Source organism: Manis javanica, chromosome 8, assembly GCF_040802235.1.
Source record: "Manis javanica isolate MJ-LG chromosome 8, MJ_LKY, whole genome shotgun sequence".
Classification (NCBI taxonomy): Eukaryota; Metazoa; Chordata; class Mammalia; order Pholidota; family Manidae; genus Manis; species Manis javanica.
In genome coordinates, this window is record NC_133163.1 from 73,092,314 (window position 1) to 73,113,317 (window position 21,004).

At 38.8% G+C, this 21,004-nt stretch overlaps 1 protein-coding gene across 6 annotated transcripts in view; it reads left to right on the plus strand.

The window, feature by feature from the left end:
* Positions 1 to 21,004, plus strand: part of STXBP6 (syntaxin binding protein 6) — a 261,191-nt gene that overhangs the window by 193,875 nt on the left and 46,312 nt on the right. For 5 of the 6 annotated variants that reach the window (XM_073211422.1, XM_073211423.1, XM_073211426.1 and 2 more), the window contains 2 exons: positions 6,950 to 7,080; positions 7,959 to 8,124. In XM_073211422.1, coding sequence (XP_073067523.1) covers positions 6,950 to 7,080; positions 7,959 to 8,124 — 297 coding nt within the window. Of the gene's footprint in view, positions 1 to 3,543; positions 3,727 to 6,949; positions 7,081 to 7,958; positions 8,125 to 21,004 lie in introns of those variants that run through there. The other variant, XM_073211427.1, reaches the window with a different exon arrangement.

Here is a 21,004-nt window from a genome sequence, read left to right on the forward strand (position 1 = left end):
TCATGTCATCTGCAAAAAGAGACAGCTCGACTTCTTCTTTGCCAATCTGGATGCCTTTTATTTCTTTGTGTTGTCTGATTGCCATGGCTAGGAACTCCAGAACTATGTTGAATAAAAACTGGGAGAGTGGGCATCCTTGTCTTATTCCCGATCTTAAAGGAAAAGCTTTTAGCTTCTCACTGTTAAGTATAATGTTGGCTGTGGGTTTGTCATATATGGCCTTTATTATGTTGAGGTACTTTCCCTCTGTACCCATTTTGTTGAGAGTTTTTATCATGAATGGATGTTGAATTTTGTCGAATGTTTTTTCAGCATCTATGGAAATGATCATGTGGTTTTTGTCCTTCTTTTTGTTGATGTGGTGGATGATGTCGATGGATTTTCAAATGTTGTACCATCCTTGCATCCCTGGGATGAATCCCACTTGATCATGGTGTATGATCCTTTTGATATATTTTTTAATTCAGTTTGCTAATATTTTGTTGAGTATTTTTACATCTATGTTCATCAGGGATATTGGTCTGTAATTTTCTTTTTTGTGGTGTCTTTGCCTGGTTTTGGTATTAGAGTGATGTTAGCCTCATAGAATGATTTTGGGAGTATTCCCTTCTCTTCTACTTTTGGAAAACTTTAAGGAGGATGGGTATTAGGTCTTGACTTAGGTTTGATAAAATTCAGCAGTGAAACCATCTGGTTTTGTTCTTAGGTAGTTTTTTGATTACCAGTTTAATTTCTTTTCTGGTAATTGGTCTATTCAGATTTTCTGTTTCTTCCTGAATCAGCCTTGGAAGGTTATATTTTTCTAGAAAGTTGTCCATTTCTTCTAGGTTATCCAGTTTGTTAACATATAATTTTTCATAGTATTCTCTCATAATTCTTTATATTTCTGTGGTGTCTGTAGTGATTTTTCCTTTCTCATTTCTGATTCTGTTTATGTGTGTAGACTCTCTTTTTTCCTTGATAAGTCTGGCTAGAGGTTTATCTGTTTTGTTTATTTTCTTGAAGAACCAGCTCCTGCTTTCATTGATTCTTTCTATTGTTTTATTCTCCTCAGTTTTATTTATTTCTGCTTCAATCTTTATTATGTCCCTCCTTCTACCGACTTTGGGCCTCATTTGTTCTTCCTTTTCTAGTTTCATTAATTGTGAGTTTAGACTGTTCATTTGGGATTGTTCTTCTTTCCTGAGGTAGGCCTGTATTGCCATATATTTCCCTCTTACCATGGCCTTCGCTGCATCCCACAGATTTTTGTGTTGTTGAATAATTGTTGTCATTTGTCTTCATATATTGCTTCATCTCTGCTTTTATTTGGTCATTGATCCATTGATTATTTAGGAGCATGTTATTAAGCCTCCATATATTTGTGGGCTTTTTTATTTTCTTTGTGTAATTCATTTCTACTTTCATACCTTTGTGATCTGAGAAGCTGGTTGGTACAATTTCAATCTTTTTGAATTTACTGAGGTTCTTTTTGTGGCCTAGCATATGATCTATTCTTGAAAATGTTCCATGTGCACTTGAGAAGAATGTGTATCCTGTTAACAACACCTTTATTTTAATAGAAATGACTTCATAAAGTTATAAGATGATTCAACTTAAGTTTAATGTGTAAAAGAAATGTTTCGGCTAATGTTAGTAAATACACAAAAATAACTATGAAAAATGAGATGGTAAAAGATATAGGTAAAAGTGGTAAATAATAATATGGTTTATCTGTTGATCATTTGTTTCTTTTAAAATAAGATTTTCAGATTGAGACTAGATATTTTGTACCTTAGGCAAAATAGGTTTACCTGTTTGGAATGAATTGAGAAATGATGCAAATAATGAGACTGTAGGGGAAAGAACGTGACCCTTAAAAAAAGTGGTCTCTCAACCACTGTACCCTGAAATGGAGGATTAGCCTCTTAATCACCACAGCGTGTGCACTCCCCTGCTGTTCTGCACTGCAGGCAAGGAGCTTGCATGCCTGTCTTTCCTTTCCTCGGCAGTCTTTGTCCCCTCCCACCAATGCCTGACTTGCTGCGAGACCAGTTTCCATCTAAGAAAGAGCCCTGCTCTTGGCTGCCTTATTGGTTTTTAATTAAATAAAATTTTCTGATTGGACAAAAGCAGGATTAGTTGTCTCCACTCTTTGACAATAGCTAAATGTCTTATTGCACAATGTTTCAGAGAGTGACCATTTTTTAAAAGACCTTGTTAAGCCATTAGCTCATGAGATAGAGATGTAGTGACACTTGAATAATGATGATAGTGATATTCTCCACGTAATAGTTGCTCTTATTTCTTCTTAACTACAGCTGAGATGTAGATCAGGTCTACATGAAGGCTGAAGAGTAAGCGTGCAGCCATGAAAATGATGCTCTTTTTATCAGAGCTGGTAGCAATAGGACCTGAATTTGATTGGCCCTGTACTTCTGTCTTCTTCTAATACCACCATAGAAAGCAATGGGTTCAGGAGTGGAAATGAGTGAAAAAGGAGTGTTTGGCTTGGATAACTCCAAAACTTGACTTATCAAGTGAGTCCCAATGTACATGGAGCTGTGGTCTCAAAGAACCCATTTCCACTTAAGCTTTGTGATTATATTTAGGGAACATCTATGTTGTGGTAGTGCTGGACACCTATCTATATTTGTTTATCACAGTTTTACGAAAGAGTAGATCTCAGATGCTTAGCCCTCCACGGACAACTCTCCAATTTGAAATTAATAGCATGTCTGTTTTAATTCTATTTTTTAACATTACTTTTTATTTAATGTAGGCAGAGCTATGTATCCATTTATGGTTTTAATATATTTTATCTTTCATTAACTTATTTAGTAAAAAAATTAGTTTAGTTAAAGGGAAATATTAAGGAAATAACAGTTCAGGATATTGTCAAAATCATAACACTAGGCATCCTTTTTAGAATAAAATGATTGAATCCTTACTTAATGAGTATCTCACAGCCATTAAAATGTGGCATTTGACATTACAGCAAAATCTATGCTGGCAGGAGCCGTGGACCGTAAGTTCTATGTGTAAGCTGCAGTTTTTCCATTCACTCAGAGTGTTACTTTGGCCTAGTCAGTGCTTTCTATGCCTGTTTCCTTGTCTGTAAGTGTAATGGGGGAACTAGCAATCACCCTGCCTCCTTCACAGACATGTATCCAGGTAGAAAAGAAAACCAGAAGCTGTATTTTTAAAAGATTTTTAAAATTTTTAAATGCTGTGGAAAACTCATTTGTTATTATGTCAAACCGAGGCTCCTACATGACATACTGGTAGGAGGTAGCTTAGAAGATCTGTGTGGGAATTTATCCACACCTTACATATTTCAGGTCTAGATGGATATGATAGCAATCTGATTTTTATTCTGCACAAAAATGTCAGAGAAGTAAATGTTGAATATTTTATCCATGTTTGAAATGAGCCTGTTTTGCAATGAGCATAGCTGAGTGAAAGAAATAACATGGTGGGGAAACCTACTTGGATAAAATGATAACAAGGTTTTCTTCTATGGAGTTGACATGTAAGTCGAAAATGGAGTAGTGAACAAGAGGCAGCCATAAAAAACAGGGAAGGTAGTATTTCTTTGTAGGGAACAGCATTTGCAAAGAGAAGGACAAGTTGGTTATTTCCCAAGAGCAAAAGGAAGCTGGAGCCTGGTGGACAAAAAGGAGATTGGAATCAGCTGAGAATGGAGAGACCCTCAAGGACCAGACCTCTGGGGCTCTGCAAGTCATGGTGAGGAGCTTGGGTGTTATTCCAAATGCTTTGGGATGTCATTCTGGTGTTTTTAAAAGATGGTTTGGTCTTCTATATTTACTGTTTGAATGGCCAAGCTGGTCAGAGAAGCACATTTGGGGAGAATCACAGAATTCCAGGTGAGGGCTAATGGTGTATCCAAAATACGGCTGCTTTGTGGAGCCTCCCAGACTTGCCCCGACTCTAGCTCGGTCCTTAAATCCCCCTTCCTCCCCTGAGATGACTCCTATGTCACTTACCCTATTATGCTTTAATACTGTTTTGCATCCTTCTACCCCTCCTACCCAAGTTCCTAATTTAGAGCTACATTTCAAATCTTTGAATTGCCCGCAGATCTTACTTCTGTGTCCACCAGCTAATGAATGTTCCATAAATATTTATTAAATGAGTAAATACACAAAATCTGTGGTCTTAGCAGTCAGTGTGTCTTAGAACCACCTGGGGAGATTTTAAATGTGGATGCCAGGGCCACACCCCCAGAAATTCTGATTCACCGTTTGGTGCATGGGTGATAAAAGTCCCAGGTGATTCTGATGTGTGGTTGGAGTGGAGAACCAGGGGACCAGGCTGATTCTGGGTAGCCTGCAGTATCACCTGGGAATATCATGCTCACCCTACCTCAGTAAATGCCTGTGTTACCTTTTCCTCATGAATGTTGAAGAGATAACAGAAATGCCTTGGTTATCTGGGCTTTAAAGTTATATAGATTAATGAATATGGACTCTTTTTTATGGGGTAGTTGGACATACAGCACTATGATATTACTGATCCGGGTCATTTGGTTGCATTTTCCAAGCTATGCTATCAATTAGCTTTCCTTTGGAAGAAGAAGATACATTACTGTTTTTCACTAGACATCCAGAATTTGACTGGCTTATTTTTAATCAGCTATGGACCCTGAAAACACCAAAACAAGGAAGAGACTAAAACATGTCTCCTTTAAGCACAGAACTCAGAAAGTCTAGCAATGGTGTGTTTGTGTAAATGTTTTGATTTTAGAAGGGGAAAGTCTATTTAACTCTAATGTGTATATAATAATATAATTTTAAGGCATCTGCTTTAAAATAGAAACTAGGATGTTAGAGGTAATAACAACAAACAAAAATTAAACCAAACCAGGCTCGGTGCCCAGGAAAACTACCCAGATTCCAAGAACTGGGCAAGGAATTAACTAATGGGGAACAAGGCAGGAATGAGTGGAATTGTAACTGCTCTGTTAGAAATGATTGTTCTGCAGTGCGATTGCTGTTGAACAACTCCGTGGGGCATCTGTTAATGTGGGTGGGGTTCCTGCCCTTCTCGTTTCAGTGACAAACTTCCAATGGAACTTGCCTTCCTAAAATGTCAGTCTCAAACATGCCAGTAATTACAGTCCGATCCTGCATGGTGTTTGGGCTTTTATAATGCTATAAACTACCTAGAAATAAGTGGGCCAGAAGAAAAAAGAGGAAATCACACCAACTTTAAACTTAGAAGGAAAACCTTCTTGTTTCTCAGAATACCTAAATGTTGTGTGATTTACATAAACAAAGGAGGAAATCTTCCATGTGTGTTTGGGGGTGGGGGCTGGGGAGTGGGTGTGTCTAATACAGGAACTCATGTTTTCCTGTTATTGAAAAGCATTCTTTAATCTTTCAAGCGCATTTTGGGACCTGCATATATTCCAGGTGCGTCGTTTCCTTTAACATTAAAACACAAGAGCAGTGTGTAATTGTTGGAGAAATCTATTATATCTCCCTTTTGTGTCATAGAAGGTACACAAAATAAATGAAGTAAATTCAATGGATAGAGCCCTGGGTAGATTGGTAATATTTCCTGAATTTTGTTAAGGGAATGGTTATTCTTAACAGGACTTCATAGGTTTACATGCAGAGCTGTAGGCCAGACAAGACATTTGTGAACAGAACACCGTAAAACTTCCTCTGATCTCGGGTGTTAAGGGGATGACTTTTTAAACATTGAAAGTATGTAATTGGTGTGAAATGTTCAGAAGTTTTTTGCCAAATATAACCGAATAAATGGGTAATAAATCTAAGCATTATTTGAAAAGTTTAAAAACGTTTGCTAAATTCTGCTTCGGCGCAAAGGGAGAAGATGTACTGAGGTCATAAAAGCAGTCTTCAGTCTTGGACCATGCGGTTCTCACCAGACCTAAAGGCCTAAAGGCGGGGTGCCCACATTTCATTCCCCTCTTGGTCCCTGTTTTCCTGCTTTAATGTCCCCAAACATTGAGACTGCAATAAATTCTAGTGTGCAGTAAAGGAGGGTCTTCTTACTGTCAGCCATGACTGGATTGCTGCTTTCTGTCCTTCATCCCTGTAGGATTCCTTGTACCATCTGTAGAACACCTTCAAGTTATTTGAAAATAGAGGACCTGTGAGGTTATTTGAAACAAAGAAAGAATGTTGCCACTGATGCACAGTCTTATTAGGGTTGCATTCATTATAAGTAGTGCTTTCTACCTTCCTAGCTCCCTTAGTAGCATCATTTCTATTAGATCTTACAGTCCCACAGCCAGGGCTCAAAACACTTAATTATCTGTCTCCCTACCCTTGAGGCTCTAAGTCATGAAACAAGCAGACAATGAAATATCCAGAAGAGTGACTCTCCTGGGGCTGGGGCTTTGACCTCTGAGGGGTGACACTGTCCATCCTTAGCAGGGAAGGGGGTGAGGTAAGAATGGACTAAGGCTGGGAGGAGGGACTGTTCTGGGCCTTGGTGACCTCAGGAATTCATATAGGGGGGTGGGGCACCCAAAAGTTCAGATACAGTCATAATCAGATGCAAACTAGATACAAACTGGACTATATTTTAAAGCCAAACAGTTCTTTTTTTTTTTGAATGAGGTATTTCTCCTTATCACTGAAGCCTAAAACATATACACTGGACTAAAAAATTAGATATATGCTTTGCAGTTCCCTGGGAGATCCAGTTATCTCTACTTCCTTTAAAATTCAGCCTTTCCCCCCGAGTGCCTGTCAGCCTGTCTGCTTCTTTCCCTGCAGTTTGTCCCTCCACACTTTTAGCCTCCATTATAGGAACTTTGTGTTACAAGGTTAAGTAGTGTGCAGTTTGAATGGAGATAAAAAAGAAGCAGTCCTTACAATTGTAATTATATTGTAATCACTTGAGTGTGGAGTTTATAACTCCTATTTCTTTGGAGTTCACGTCTCACCAAAGGCACACATTCTTTTCTTGGCAGTGACAAACAAGAAGCCCACACAGGCGTCCATCACAAAGGTCAAACAGTTTGAAGGCTCCACGTCGTTTGTGCGGAGATCACAGTGGATGCTGGAGCAGCTTCGCCAGGTTAACGGCATCGATCCTAATCGGGTGAGTGAACTGTCCGGGGCTGAGAGAAGGCATTCTCTTCACACGATGGTGCTCACATTGACCTTGGCAGTTGTGGTGGTTGTCTGAGTCATTTGTAACAAAGCTGTTTCCCTATTTCAGTTATATGACTAAGACTTTCTGATCTATGTGCCCTTCTCATGGGTAATTGTAAATCTTTTCATCACATTTGATATGGGAACCTAAGGGTATACATATTGAAGGAGTGCTGGCTCCAGTAACATGTTTATCAGCAAGGTGCAAAGAGCATAGTTCAAATAGCACGTCCATGGTTATCAGTATGAAAAATTGATGTTCATCAAAGCTTCATGTATCGCCTAATGCCACCAGTGATGAGGTTTATTTACCCCCAAAATAAATGAATGGCCACCTTAAAAAGTATGTATTAGGATTCTACTGGATTTAATATGAGAAACATTTATTTATCAATAATGAGGAAAAATAAAATTATATTGTAACCATATGCTAAAAATAAGAGGGGGAATCTTTTCCAGCCAAAAGTTAGGGGCAAGATTAATGTGGTTCAGTGCTGAGAACCTGACAGAATTGTTTTCCAGATAATATGTAGAATTCAGATAACATGTGTTCTGAATTCTGACACAAGTTTGTGTAGTAGGCTATAAGGATGTCTGTGACACTAGCTCTCAAGGGACACCTATGAATATTGTAACATTTGGAGTTTGCCTGACAAACAGAGAAAGGTGGACTCTCCATACACCTGGATGTGAATAAAGATGAGCCTTATGATTAGGATCACAGTTTTGAAAGGTATTTTAGCCTGTATGAGTCTGTTGGGGTGTAGACTGGAAGCAGTAGATTTTATTGGTTGAGATCAGTAGTTATTTCACTGTCTTTTCCAGGATTCTGCAGAGTTTGATTTGTTGTTTGAAAATGCCTTTGACCAGTGGGTAGCCAGCACAGCCTCAGAAAAATGCACCTTCTTCCAGATCCTCCATCATACCTGCCAGAGGTACCTCACAGACAGGAAGCCGGAGTTTATCAACTGCCAGTCCAAAGTCACGGGAGGTGAGTGGGCATCTGTGTGGCTTCAGTCATCCAATCTCCTGAGACTCCACCTTCACATAAAATGTTAGGTGTTCCACTGAATAATTAAAGACAAAAAAAATCAAGGTGCTGAAAGCTGGACAGCGTAAGAACCATGCTAGGGAGTTGGTTGTATGCTAATGTAGACTCAGGGTAGGTTTTTGTGCTGTTCAAAAGCTGATCTTTCTAGAACAATTAGCCACATAGCTGAGAGTATTTGTCCTATGAGAACAGACCTGTCCTTTCATGAGAAAAACCTTCCAGTTTGGTTTCTTTACTACCATTTTCTACTTGAATTACAGAACAATTCTGTAATTGTTTTCTGGGTTGCTTTTTCCTGTATTTCTCAAGATATTTTATAATTATCAATATAAAAATTCTTATTTGCTGTCTCTCTCAAATAGCAGGGAGCCTCCCATTTGTTCCTTGAACGGCACTCAGAGCCAAGTTGGGATGAGTGCTCTAAGCCAGCCTTGAGGAATCAGTGCCTGCACTGGCAGTTTAACGAGAAACAGAGCGTGTTCAATACGTTTCTTTTCAGGAAATTAAAACTGTGCTAAAAATATTTTTAAAAACCTTGCCAATCACTCTGTGAGTTGAGAAAGTGTTTATATCATTGGTCTCTTCACTAACTTGTTCTGGTTTTTGGAAGATTTTTTTTAATGCAACGACTTTATCTTAATCAAATGTCCGATGAAGGTCACGTTAGAGACATTACATCTTCTCCTTGGGCTGCATATCTTCCACATGAACATGGGGTGGATCCATTATTCTGTCCTAGCAACTGAGGTACACACTATCGTTTTGCTCTTAGTCTGCTAGATGTCATATGGGGAAGACACTGTGCAATACTTTATTGTTGTCCTCTGAGATGTTGTTATGCCTACTAAATAGGAAGTTGGTTACATCAGAAGAACCTTTAAAGGTCTTTTGTAGGCATTGATGCAGAATATTTTTTTACAATATATTTTATTGTAGCTTCTCTATTTAGTCCTGAAAGAGTATAAGAGGTGACGGGTGGTGCCTATTTTCTTCCAAGTGGCCACATCCTATGGTATAAAAGTGAAAACTACTAGACATAGATGTTGAAAGGAAAGGGTGGATCAGACCCTATCCTTTTACTGTTTAGAAATACAATGAGATGTAGCTTTTTATCATGTCTGTGCCACCAATGCTTTCCAAATGAATCCTGCTTTGGAAGTCTGGTCTCAGCAGACCTGGCAGAAGGTCAAAGCGCACTGGACTTATAACCACAGATGGATGCACTGCTCAGTGAATGGAAGATTGACCAAGAAATCCCAGCTTTCCTTCATTCCTCATTACGTAGGATTTTCTGCTGTCTTAGAACTACTACCTTAGAATCCATTCTCTTAGCATTCAGTTTTGTTTCTCGATCTTAAGTTCCTATTATGAAATGTTTCCCCAGCAATGTCAGTGTGGTCAGTAGCTTGCATAGCAAGCACTTAGCAGACTCTCCATAAAAATAACATGCCATTATGGATTTCAGTGTTCTGTTGCCCTTGGAAGTAGCCTCCCTTGAGCAGTCCACTTCTCCATGCTCCAGCTGAAAGCAGAGTGGCCAGAAGCAGAAACAATGCCATGGGAGCAACTGTGCTTCCTCAGGATGGAAATGGGAGGCAGAATAAGAGGGCCACACACTCACTCCGTCGTCCTTGCAAGGGAAACGACCTGCGTCCTTCACGTGGAGGTTGGGGAAGCTTTAGTGACTCCCTTCGCTTCCTCTTCTCCCGGGGACTCCTGCACTAGTCAGTGCCTCTTCTTTTTTGCCCCCTAAACTCTCACTTCTCCTCTCAGAATTGGGCCTTTCATTCATTCATTCACTCCTAATGAATCATCGCACAACAGGTAAGGACTGAGTACCTACTATGCACTAGTCACTGTGATAGTGGGTATGACACCTGGATATGGAGAATCATTCTGTATGTGGTTTCTTAATAGACCCTAATTCCACTACCCCAATCCCAGACTTGCAGGTCCATAACAGCCATTGTCCGTGCTCTTCTCAAATGTCCTCAGACATGCGTGCACAGTGTTCTCACCCAGCTACTGCTGTCAGTCGTCGACCCAGCCCCTCAGATGTCTTCCAGGGCCCTACAAACCCCAAGCTATGCAGAGCTGAGACAGGAATCCACATATTCAGTGTTAAATCATTGGGATGGATATTGGATAGAGCTAATAACTTACAGGTTGATTCCCTGTAGTAAGAAAAAGAGCAAGTTAATGAGACCAAGTGCCAGAATTGGCTCTGCCTTTTGGACCGTTGGTGTATCTCTTACTTTCTTACATGTCAGCTTTCCTGGTGTAACAGGCGCAAGTTAGGCTAGACAATATCTAAAATACCTTTTAGTTGTATCATTTTGAGAATCTATAGTTCCTAAGTTATAAATTACAGCTTTATTGTGTAGGTTAATTACTTCTAAATCTATGAATCAACAGATTTAATGTGATTAAATATTGGCTGGTCCTTGATTCCTAAGAAAGCAAAAAAGTTTGAATTAAGCTCCTTGTAATTTGTTGGCAGCACATATGTCCTTACTGAGTGCAGCCTGTCTTACTTAAACAGTTGCTTATCCTTGATAACATTGTATCATACCCCCTCGTTAATTACCTACTGCTTAGTCTTCCTTTCTGCCTGGTTACCACAGTTCAGAGACTTGAAAAGTGTGTAGTTCTTAGGTCCCTACATTTGGACCCCTTTCACTTTTGGGGAACCCCATCTTCAGATAAGAACTGTTTCAAATTTCACAGTATCTTTTGATCTGTCCTTATAGTACATGCCACAAGTCCTAGACACAGTTGTTCCCTGTCGTGTGCAATGTGATAGATTCTGTTCCTTGAGAGAACTAATGTTGGTGTTGGTGGGCTGACCCCCACCAGGGTCTTTACATGTGTTACCTCATTTCGTTTTATATAGCAAATACGATTTATTATCTTCATTTTTCAGAGAAGGAAATAGGATCAAAGAGATTATGAAGTAGCTTGCCAAGGGTCATACTAGTAAGCAGCAGAGACAGGAGGCCAACACAGGCCCTCTACTCTACAAGCATCTTCCTTAGGGCCACCGGCCGCCAATTGCCACACTTCAAAGAACACCACTGATGTTGTCTTGGGTATGAATCAAGCTCCCTGTAATTATCTAGGAATTTCTGGAAATATTTTAGCTAGCACATTCCCAGGTATTCAAAAAGGGAGGTAGAAGGAGAGGGCCAGAGATTGTAAGCAGTTTTAACTTTTTTCCTAGCTTTATCACAGGTATATAATTAAGATAATAATTCTTAAGCTTGTTGTTGTTTTCATTTTTGTCCTACAAATGATGGAGTCATCAGGACCTTTAAAACCACCTGACTTTTTGTTTATTTTTGTTCATCTTAACTTAAGTGTATTAAAGACATGAACTGTTTTAAAAAATGGGGAAGGTGATGGCCCCCTGCTGCTCACCAGGCCTCTCAGGTACTCTGTATCTGGTTCAACCCTATCATTAGGAAAACTGAGGGCCAGTAATTTTGAACAACTTTATGAAGGTCAGAGGACTGGAAGCAAGTCTGCCTGACTCCCACTTATCCACTTTCTTTAATACCAGTTCAAACAGGATTACCCTTTAAATATTAAAAATCCATACATTCTTCTCTTATACTTATTTTATATATCCCATTTGAACATGTTTTTCTTCTTCCCTTGGGGAAAGTCAATTACACAGAAAAAGATTCCTTGGTATGCTTGAAATCTCTCCTCCAAACATGGTATCTCCTTATCTCCAGAGGCCAGACTGGGAAGCTTTCATCTTCTGATGCTGGTTACAGGATCCAGACAGTGCATGTACAGTCCACGGGGCTGGGTGAAGGCCTCAGAGTGCAGGAGGGCAGGATGCTCTGAGCAAGTGTGGAGGGGGCAAGAGTTGGTTCTTCACTGCCTGTAGGCATCTTTGCAGCCATCTTCTCTTCCCTCGGTGTTTGGAGGACCTGGAGAAAAGTCCTCAAGCGTTAGGCACTCCTCACTTCCCCTCCACCTCTCTTTCAGTTCATTAGCGCTCAGTCTCATTTCAAAAATACAAACCCATTCATTTAGCTGCTGGGTCCTGAAGCTGCCAAGCAACCTAGATTCAATCAGATTGAAGCAGAGGCACAGAGCCAGTCTGGTTATTGAAGTGTGACATAGCATCATGAATGATAGGGGGCCTGAAAGTAAGGTCCCAGGTTCATACAGGTCATATTTTCTTCTTCTGAGATGGTGGCTTTTTTCTCTGTTTATTGAAAGCAGAGATGATGCTATACTGTTATATGTGTGAAAGCACATTTGTACTTCAAAGGTGCCTCTAAGGAGTTCATCACATGTATAGAACTTTAGACTATAGAGACTTGCTTTCAACTAATTCGTTTCCAGGAAACATGGTCCACCCCAAATAGTAGCATCAATTTAGATAATAGGTATGCCATTTAAGTCAAGGCCCCAGTAGAAAACTTTGTTGTTTCACTTTCTTCCTTATTCTTAGTAAAATGTGAGCAAATCCCACATGGCTCCCATTGATATTTGACTTACACTAATTAACCTGTTGTAGTGATTGCTGTTGGCCTAGTATTCTTATGCCTGATCCTGTGGGCTATGGAAATCATGAGTGGTATTAGCAACTTCTTTGTGCTGTAGATTCTTTGCAAACCTGTCTTCTTTTTTCAGTAAGTTTCAGTAAGTGTGAATTACTTGCAGGAAAAAGAAATTATTTATTCTTCATGGCATGGCTCTGTATAAACTGAAGCATGTCCTGTCATTTTTCATGAACTCTAAACCCAAACATCCTTGGCTAACTCACTCAATTACCTCTTCCTCTTCCATCTGTTTTATATGGGTCATCCTTCAGTGAGTCCCACCTATATTTTTTATGGTCCAGTTGCACACTGTTCCTCATGGATTCTACAAGCATTTCCTCAGCACCATCTGCCTGTCAAGTACAGAGCTGGCTGTGGAGATCCAACAGCAAAGAAGGCACTTTCACCAACTTTACCTACCTTTCAGGGTGGAGCAGGGAGGGACAACAGATGTAAACCCATAGACAATGCGCTGGCACCACGGTGATGGCTGAGCTTCATTTTAAAGGATGGTTAACAAGTTGCCAGACAGGCAGAGGCAGGATGAAATGAGCTCTCTTACTGCAACAGTTAAGCCACACAGTTGCATTTCAATGTTAGCTGTATTGAATTTGAAATGTAGCAGATTGCTTTTCCACAAAGCAGGCTATTTTGAAGTGTCATGTATTTTCATCATCATCCAGTGGTATTTCTTAAGCATTGCCCGTCTACGCCCTGCCCTTTAGATGACACTATAAAGCCCAGACTTCTGAGCTCTGTCAGAATCCCAGGGACACAGTTGCCTCTGATGTCTCCTTCACAGAGACTGGCCCTCATTTGCCCCGCTGATTGGTATGCTGAAGGAAACCTAATGGCTTTCCTCTGGAGTCCCCTGGGGTGGAATAGAATGTCAGGATTCAAAGTGTGACTTTGTATTGTACTTTTCTTCCAAACAGTGCAAGGTCATCCCTGGGTGAGGTGTGTTAATATTTTACCTTGTGAGTGTCCCGGGCATGGTCATGCATAAGGAGAGGTAACAAATAAATTATAAAAACAGCACACACATGCATCAAGACATGGTTCCTATGGAGAAAAAAATGGTGATTGATATGGTCATTTTTAATCCCAATATATTAGTGTACTGCTTTAGGGGAATCAATAACATTTGCCATAATTTTTTATATTTCTTCCTTGTATTTTAATGTTTCTGTCAATGAATAATGACCTTGTGGAATGTGAACCTCAAAGTCTTACACATGCTTTGGCCAGGGGTTCATTACAGTGAGCTGCTTATTTCTCAAGAATAAATTCATGTGTGATTTGGCCCCTACTGCTCAAACTTTAATATATTTGGGGCACACACACACACACACACACACGAGATTATAATTCACATACCAAGTTAAATTGTGTTAAAACCACCATACTGCTGCTTCTGGATGCCTGTGCATCTAAGCAGAGCAGAGGAGAAGGCTAGGCTGCTTAGCTGATGCACTGTTGGGAAGGAGCTGTGAGGGGTTTCTTATAGTTCTTTAAATCAAAAGGAATGCATACTGTAGTTCCTGTGGTGACTGTTTTTGTTGCCCTTGAAGAAATAAAAAATAACAAACTTCACTTATCCTCCATCGTGGTACAAACAATGAAAATGATTTATTAGTTTTGATAAAGAGCCACAATGCTCTTATATAATAAGAGAGAGCTAGTGCTTCAGTCAAGGTCTGCTCCTCATCCCCGTCCATTCACTGGAGACTGACTTCCAAGTTCTCTTAATAATCAATCTTCCTTTTTTCTCTTGATCCAGCCAAGCAGACAAGGAAGTTACACCAATGTAACAAGATACTTAAGAGGATCAAATTAAAACTTCTGTTTAAGAGTTCTCTATAAATGACTGTTAATTATATCAATCACGTACACACACAGACTTTTCCTCCATCTTCCATCACCCCATCCTCTTCACTGCAACTAACACCATCTTTTCCTAGTATGATATTTCATTAAAGACTTTTTGCTAGGAATAAGAAATTAAGAAGAGAAAGCATCAATAAAGCATCAATAAAAATAATAGCACAAATATTTAAATTATACAATTAGAAAAAACCAGCAAGGGGAACTTTTTGTTTTGGTTATTGGGATCCCACCAGTTTAACTAGTGCATCAAACAAGTTTGATGTTTACAGAGTTACATGAACTACCAACTTAACCATCTGGGCAGGCACTGTTCGGAGCAGGACATTGTAGCAGAAACTGTGAGATGTTTCTGGATCTAACTCTTTTTTAAATTTAGGACAACATGACCAGTCATTGTGTTGGGTGGCTTAGTGCTTTTCTCATTTTTTCTGAGTCAGCCATTCAACTACATCTTGTTCCCAGGAGGTGAATCAAAAGCAGATGCTTTTGTTTTTAAATGAGAAAATTGAAGTAACCAAGGACTACTTCCTTAGGTTCCATCCAATTCAGTGCATGAGACAAATGACTAGTAACTAAAGAAAAACTGGGTCACAGATGTGCTTTTCTCCTCTTCACTGCACATTGGCTGTGAGCTACATTGATGCATACTGTGAAATAGCTGGTAGGTAATGGTTAGCCATCCTGAGGCAGGATTGACTTTGTGCACTAACCATTTTTAAATCATATCTCTCCACCAAAATCTTGAACCAAACCAAGGCAATGTAAGGGTACTTCCAAGGTACCATTTATTAGTTTGACAGGGATCATACACATCTTGTCTATCCCACGGTTAAATAATCCTCAATATATAAGAACCATTTCTGCATTCAGAATCAACCAAAAGCTATAACTACACAACTCGATATAGTGAAAAGAACACAGACTGAATTTACTTACCCCTGCCTTTGATGGCATCACTCATTTGCTCTGCAACTTACTCCAAGCTATTTAACCTGTGTTCAACCTCTGTGTGCTATTCTGTGTCATGGATAGGAATGTGTACCTTGAAGGGACGGTATACAGTGAATTGTGAAAAATTCAATCAAATGGGATTTTTGCAAAGTGCCAGTACATGTCTGACTATCCTATCAAAAAAACCTTTGGAAACTGTAATATGCATGCAATTACATTGCATTCATAATATTACATAATTTCATCCAGGATATTTATCAAAAGCCCTTTCTTATGAAAAAAGCAAGAATATATTCTTGAGCTTTCCTAATCTGTGTTCACCATAAAAATTGCCAAAAAAAATACTTTCTTTGTTCCAAGTGGGAGTGATCTGAGCTATGTTCTAGACCTTCCAAGTATCTGGAATGCTGAGGTGTTTGCCGTGGTTTACAGAATGCTGAATGTGTTGCAGACTGTGTTTGACATTGACAGAGTTCACGTGTTCCTGCTGACTTACTAAAACAATGATGTTCAAAATACACTGAGTGACACTGTACCAGAGATCAGGCACATGATTCAGATTTTCTCGTAGGAAACAAAAAAACCTAAAACATGTTTTCTGAACTTTGTGAGAGAGTAGAAGTACTCTTTTCCACCAACATTATCTTCAGCTAAAGTATTTCTTTGAGTATAATTCTCTTTCCATGGCCAAAAATGGAGGTACATAAGTCAGAAGTAAAATTGTTTAATATTGTTACACATTAAGTGGTACTTCTGAAACAGATAGAAAACATGTGCTGCATGATTCCCAAACTTTCAGATTTGCAGACAAGTATAATTTTTTCAAGAATTTGGGAGACGTAAGTTCGCCAACCAATTTTCTACATCAGGACACTTTTTAAATCTTCATATCCTATAGCATCATAATTTCTCAAAGTTTAATACTAAAAGATAAAAAGGACACCATCTCTAGAAATAAAGGGATATTCCTTAGACTGGAAACATTTACCTTTATGAAAAACTTACTATATTGTCTTTATTTTTCTCAGTTCTTATAGACCAATAAAAACTCCATCATCAGCTGGCATTTAAAAGTTGCTATAATATGGAAACATCAACAACTAAAAATTCCATGGAGTTGTAGTGAAGAGAAGCTGTGAATTCCCAAGAACAGTAACTGATTCTAAAAATGGTCCCTTAGTGCTTTGTCAAATTCATCCCCATTTCTGGGAAACCACTGAGAGCATATACCTTTCAGACAGCAGTTCAGAATGTAAGCTTCGAGGCTGGGGGCCATAGTCGTATGAGTCACCTGAAATAAATGTAAGGAACTTGTGCAAGGTGCCTGAGAAACTACCCAGGAATATGAGATTTATAAAACCTTTCATGAAGAAGTAAACAACATGGCTTTTTTTTCCCCACATTAAATCCTAAGCTTCTAAAAATGGCAGCTTGTTTCTGATCGTTGAAGTAAGACTAAGTCAGTAGATTTACCATAAGTAGTTATTTGAGATTTGAACGCTGATGTAATTCTGAAGTTGGAGACTTCAGATTTAGCTGGACACTTCAGATTTATGATCAAACATTCCTCACCCTTCTGTTTGCAATATGCTTACCCAGGGCTGCATTCATTAGGTGTCCTGCAGGAAGCAAGGGCATTAGATTTTCCAGATTTAGGAAGCAAAAATAGAAGATGCTCAATAGAAGTTGAATTTCAGATTAGAAAATGGATAATTTTTTAGTTTAAGTATGACCCATTCAATATTTGGGACATACTTATACTAAGAGTTATCCATTGCATATCTAAAATTCAAAGTATACTGATACTCAAATATATTTTATCAGGCAACCTCATGGGCATCCACCCTCCCAGTTTCTAGCCACTATAACAAAAATGGAAAATAAAGTAAGTTTATAGTTTTGTAGACAAACTTTATGATGACCACACAATTATTAGGACTTTAAGATCTCGAAGGCATGTTAGATTAACCATTCAAAGATATAAACAGAAAAATATAAGACAGACTGCTTTAAAAACGGCTATTAGAAGGACTTAGAAGATCCATGTCTTATGGTGGCTTTTCTACATAGAATAATGCTGAAAAGGAAAAATTATAATTACTAACAAGTATAGAAATTCCACTAAAGCACTTTTGAAATCAAATACGAGATTCCTGGTTATTTTGCTCAGAAAAGAAAGCTCAATCCTGAGTCTGAATGTCTTTGGCTTGGTTTTGTGAGTTACTTTACTTTACTGTCAGAAACAATGAGAAGAGCCTGCCATGGACTCTTGGGGACACCCAGCAGAACAAAGTTTCCAATTTATGGAGGAAAAGTAATAATCTCTATGGTCTCAAGAGAAAGAATAAAGAAGTGTAACAGGAAGCTGCCACTTTAAAAATTTGCCCTCCTCCCTGACCTGTCTAATGGTTTTCTTAGCAATGGAAGTGACTGTCTATTAAGGATCCCTTGAGAAACCCTATGGCTTTCCTTCAAGCTGTGGCCCACCTTTATACATCACACCATCCCTCCCTCACTGTCAAGCAGGTGCGCACAGAAAGTAGCCCTGATTTAGCTATTCATTGGTTGGTCTGTTCGGTTCCGTTCCGTTCTAGCTCTCTACGAGTATATGGTACCCAAAGGTGATGATGCTATAGGTTCCATGAACCCTTCAGTAGGTCAGACCTGTGAAAGGGGGAGAATATTTGTGTCAGTATTTTCTGACTGTGAAAGCACATGACGCATAAACATTTCAACAACAATATAGGAATGGCAGGAGGGCAAGAAAATAAGTATATCATTGTATCAGGTAGAAATTCATGTTCTGGGAAAAAAAGAATGAAGACAAGTCTATTGGCTTATTTTGTTCAGTTTTTGAATGGTTAAATTGTGAGATGGCAAGCGTGCGTGTGTGTGTGTGTGTGTGTGTGTGTGTGTGTGTGTGTGTGTGTGTGTGGTGCTTTTTAGACTTCCTAGTTACTATTAAACTATTAGTGAGAAAGCAGCTATTTGTTTTTCCTTTACGTAATTTAGTAGTTCTGCCAAAAAGGCAGTAGTAAGAAGGAATATTTTGACTGCTCACCTCTGGAGCACACCCGCACTCCTTCCTTGAGGGTGTACTTTGCTTTATTAAACTACTCTTTTCTTTAAAAAAAAAAAGAAAGAAAGAAAGAAAGATTATTTTTTAATTTAGATGTCTCAGCAGAAACTGATTATTTATACTTCAAGAAAATCTAAATGTAATTGTCATCATTACTCATAATACTATGCCCCATAGAAAAGAACTGTCAGGAAGAATCAATATCTCCCTTTCTGAACCTGATTGTGAGCATTCTGGTCAGGATCACCTTTATGCCCCTTGTAACAGGAGAATTAAAGAGGATAGACTATGATGGACGGGGGCATTCCGTGATTCGCATATAAATATTGCACAAGATCTAATCTGCCTGTGATTATTTATACTGTTATACATGATGCCTTCTATCAGTGTTTCAGTCTATCCTATGGGCCTTATTTTCACAGTTCATTTTATTGATCTTCTTCCCAGTTCCCATTATAAGAGGTTGAGACTTACAAAAAAAAGTTTTTCCACAAGGTCAGAGTAGATTCACACATCTGTGACAACAGCCAAAAGCTTGTACAGATGGTTGGGTTTTAGCAATGTTAGGTATTTTTAGACGACAGGGAAAAGGGAGGAAGAACACTTTTGCAGTTGTTTTAGGTGTCAGTATACCATCCTTGTGTATTTTCTTTTAGGTTCTGTAAGACTTTTAAACTCCAGTAAGGTAGAGTATATTATTTTTTTAAAGACCTACATGATTTAAAAGCAAATGTTCACCTCAGGGTTAATGTGTATTTTAATTTTTCTAGCCACAATAAGTTTACCATGTTGGTCATCTGTATTAGTTTCCTACTGATAGTACAGCAAATGGCCACAAACCTAGTGGTTTAAGATAACAAATTTATTATCTTAGAGTTCTGGAAATCAGAAGTCTAGAATGGGTGGGTCATCATGGCTGTGTTCCTTCTGGAGGTTCCAACAAAGGATTTCCTTGCCTTTCCCACCTTCTAGTGGATGCTTGTATTCTGTGGATGGGGGCCTTTTCCTCCATCTTCCAAGTCCCCGGCACAGCATCTTCAAATCTCTCTCTGGCTCTGACACTCCTGCCTCCCTCTTATAAGGACCCTGGTGATTATACTGAGTCCACCCAGACAATTCAGGATAAGCTTCCCATCTGAAGATCCTCATCTTAATCATATCTACAAAGTTTCTTTTATCATGCAAGGTAATATATTCACAGGTTCCGGGAATTAGTATGTAGAAATCTTTGAGATGGGATTTGGAAGAAGAGATTCATATATAATAGTATAAAAGGAGATTAGATCTCGTGCAGTATTTATATGTGAATCATGGAATGCCCCTGCCTTTTACCCATTATATTCTGCCCTGTTTCATTCTCTCTGTTATAAAAGACATAAAGGTGATACTGACCAGAATGTCCTCAATCAGACTCACTTAGGGAAATACTGGAATTCTAAACAATCTTTAGAACTGTAAACAACTCTAAACACTATAATATATACTATTATGTAATATTATCCTACATTTAATTTCTTTCTTTCATAAGATAAATACTAACTATAAACTATATACTGTACTAATAATCTATTATAATTTAAGACATTTACATTTAAAGCACACAAACTTTTTATGAAGATCCGGTACTTCAGTAGATGAAAGGGGTTGCCATACACTGCATTGCCGAGAAGTTTCTCACTTTACCAGCTGGGATACTTGTACCTTGGCCCTTTCTCTCTGCTTGAAGAATTTGTTTTGTCTTAATAATTACACAGTTCTTTACCAATTTCTAGGACATTTTAGTAGCTAAAACTTTTGATGATGAAGTTTGTTTAAAATCACAGTTTTCCTTGTTATTTCCCTTCCTGCCTTATCAGAAAATGATCCTAATGCCCGCCTTGTAAATGACTTGATAGTGGTTCTCCTGAGAGACTGAAGTTCCCTTTTCAGCTTTGACTAGGTCATGTTTATTTAATCATACTCATAATAGGCAAGTTCACAAAAGCTGGTTGGATTCCTCTCTTTAATTCATCATGCATTTAGAAGTGATTCAACATGAGCACCTGAAAGGCAATCACCATGTCAATTCATCAGTTTTCTGAATTGCTTAGGGTGTGTGCTTCCTTCCCTGTGTTGTGTTTTTCTTAAACCTTATCTTTCTGGTATGGGATGATACACACTGAAGGAAAAAAAAGGCTTGAATTCACAGATCCAGGTTTAAGTTTCTGGTCTGTCACTTACCATTTGTGGACATGTTACTTAAACTGTAAGCTTGACTTCCTCCTTAATGCTTACTCCATAGGGTTGTCTTAATGTGTCATGTGTATGAAACATTTGTATGCTGCATAGAGGGTATTATGGAATG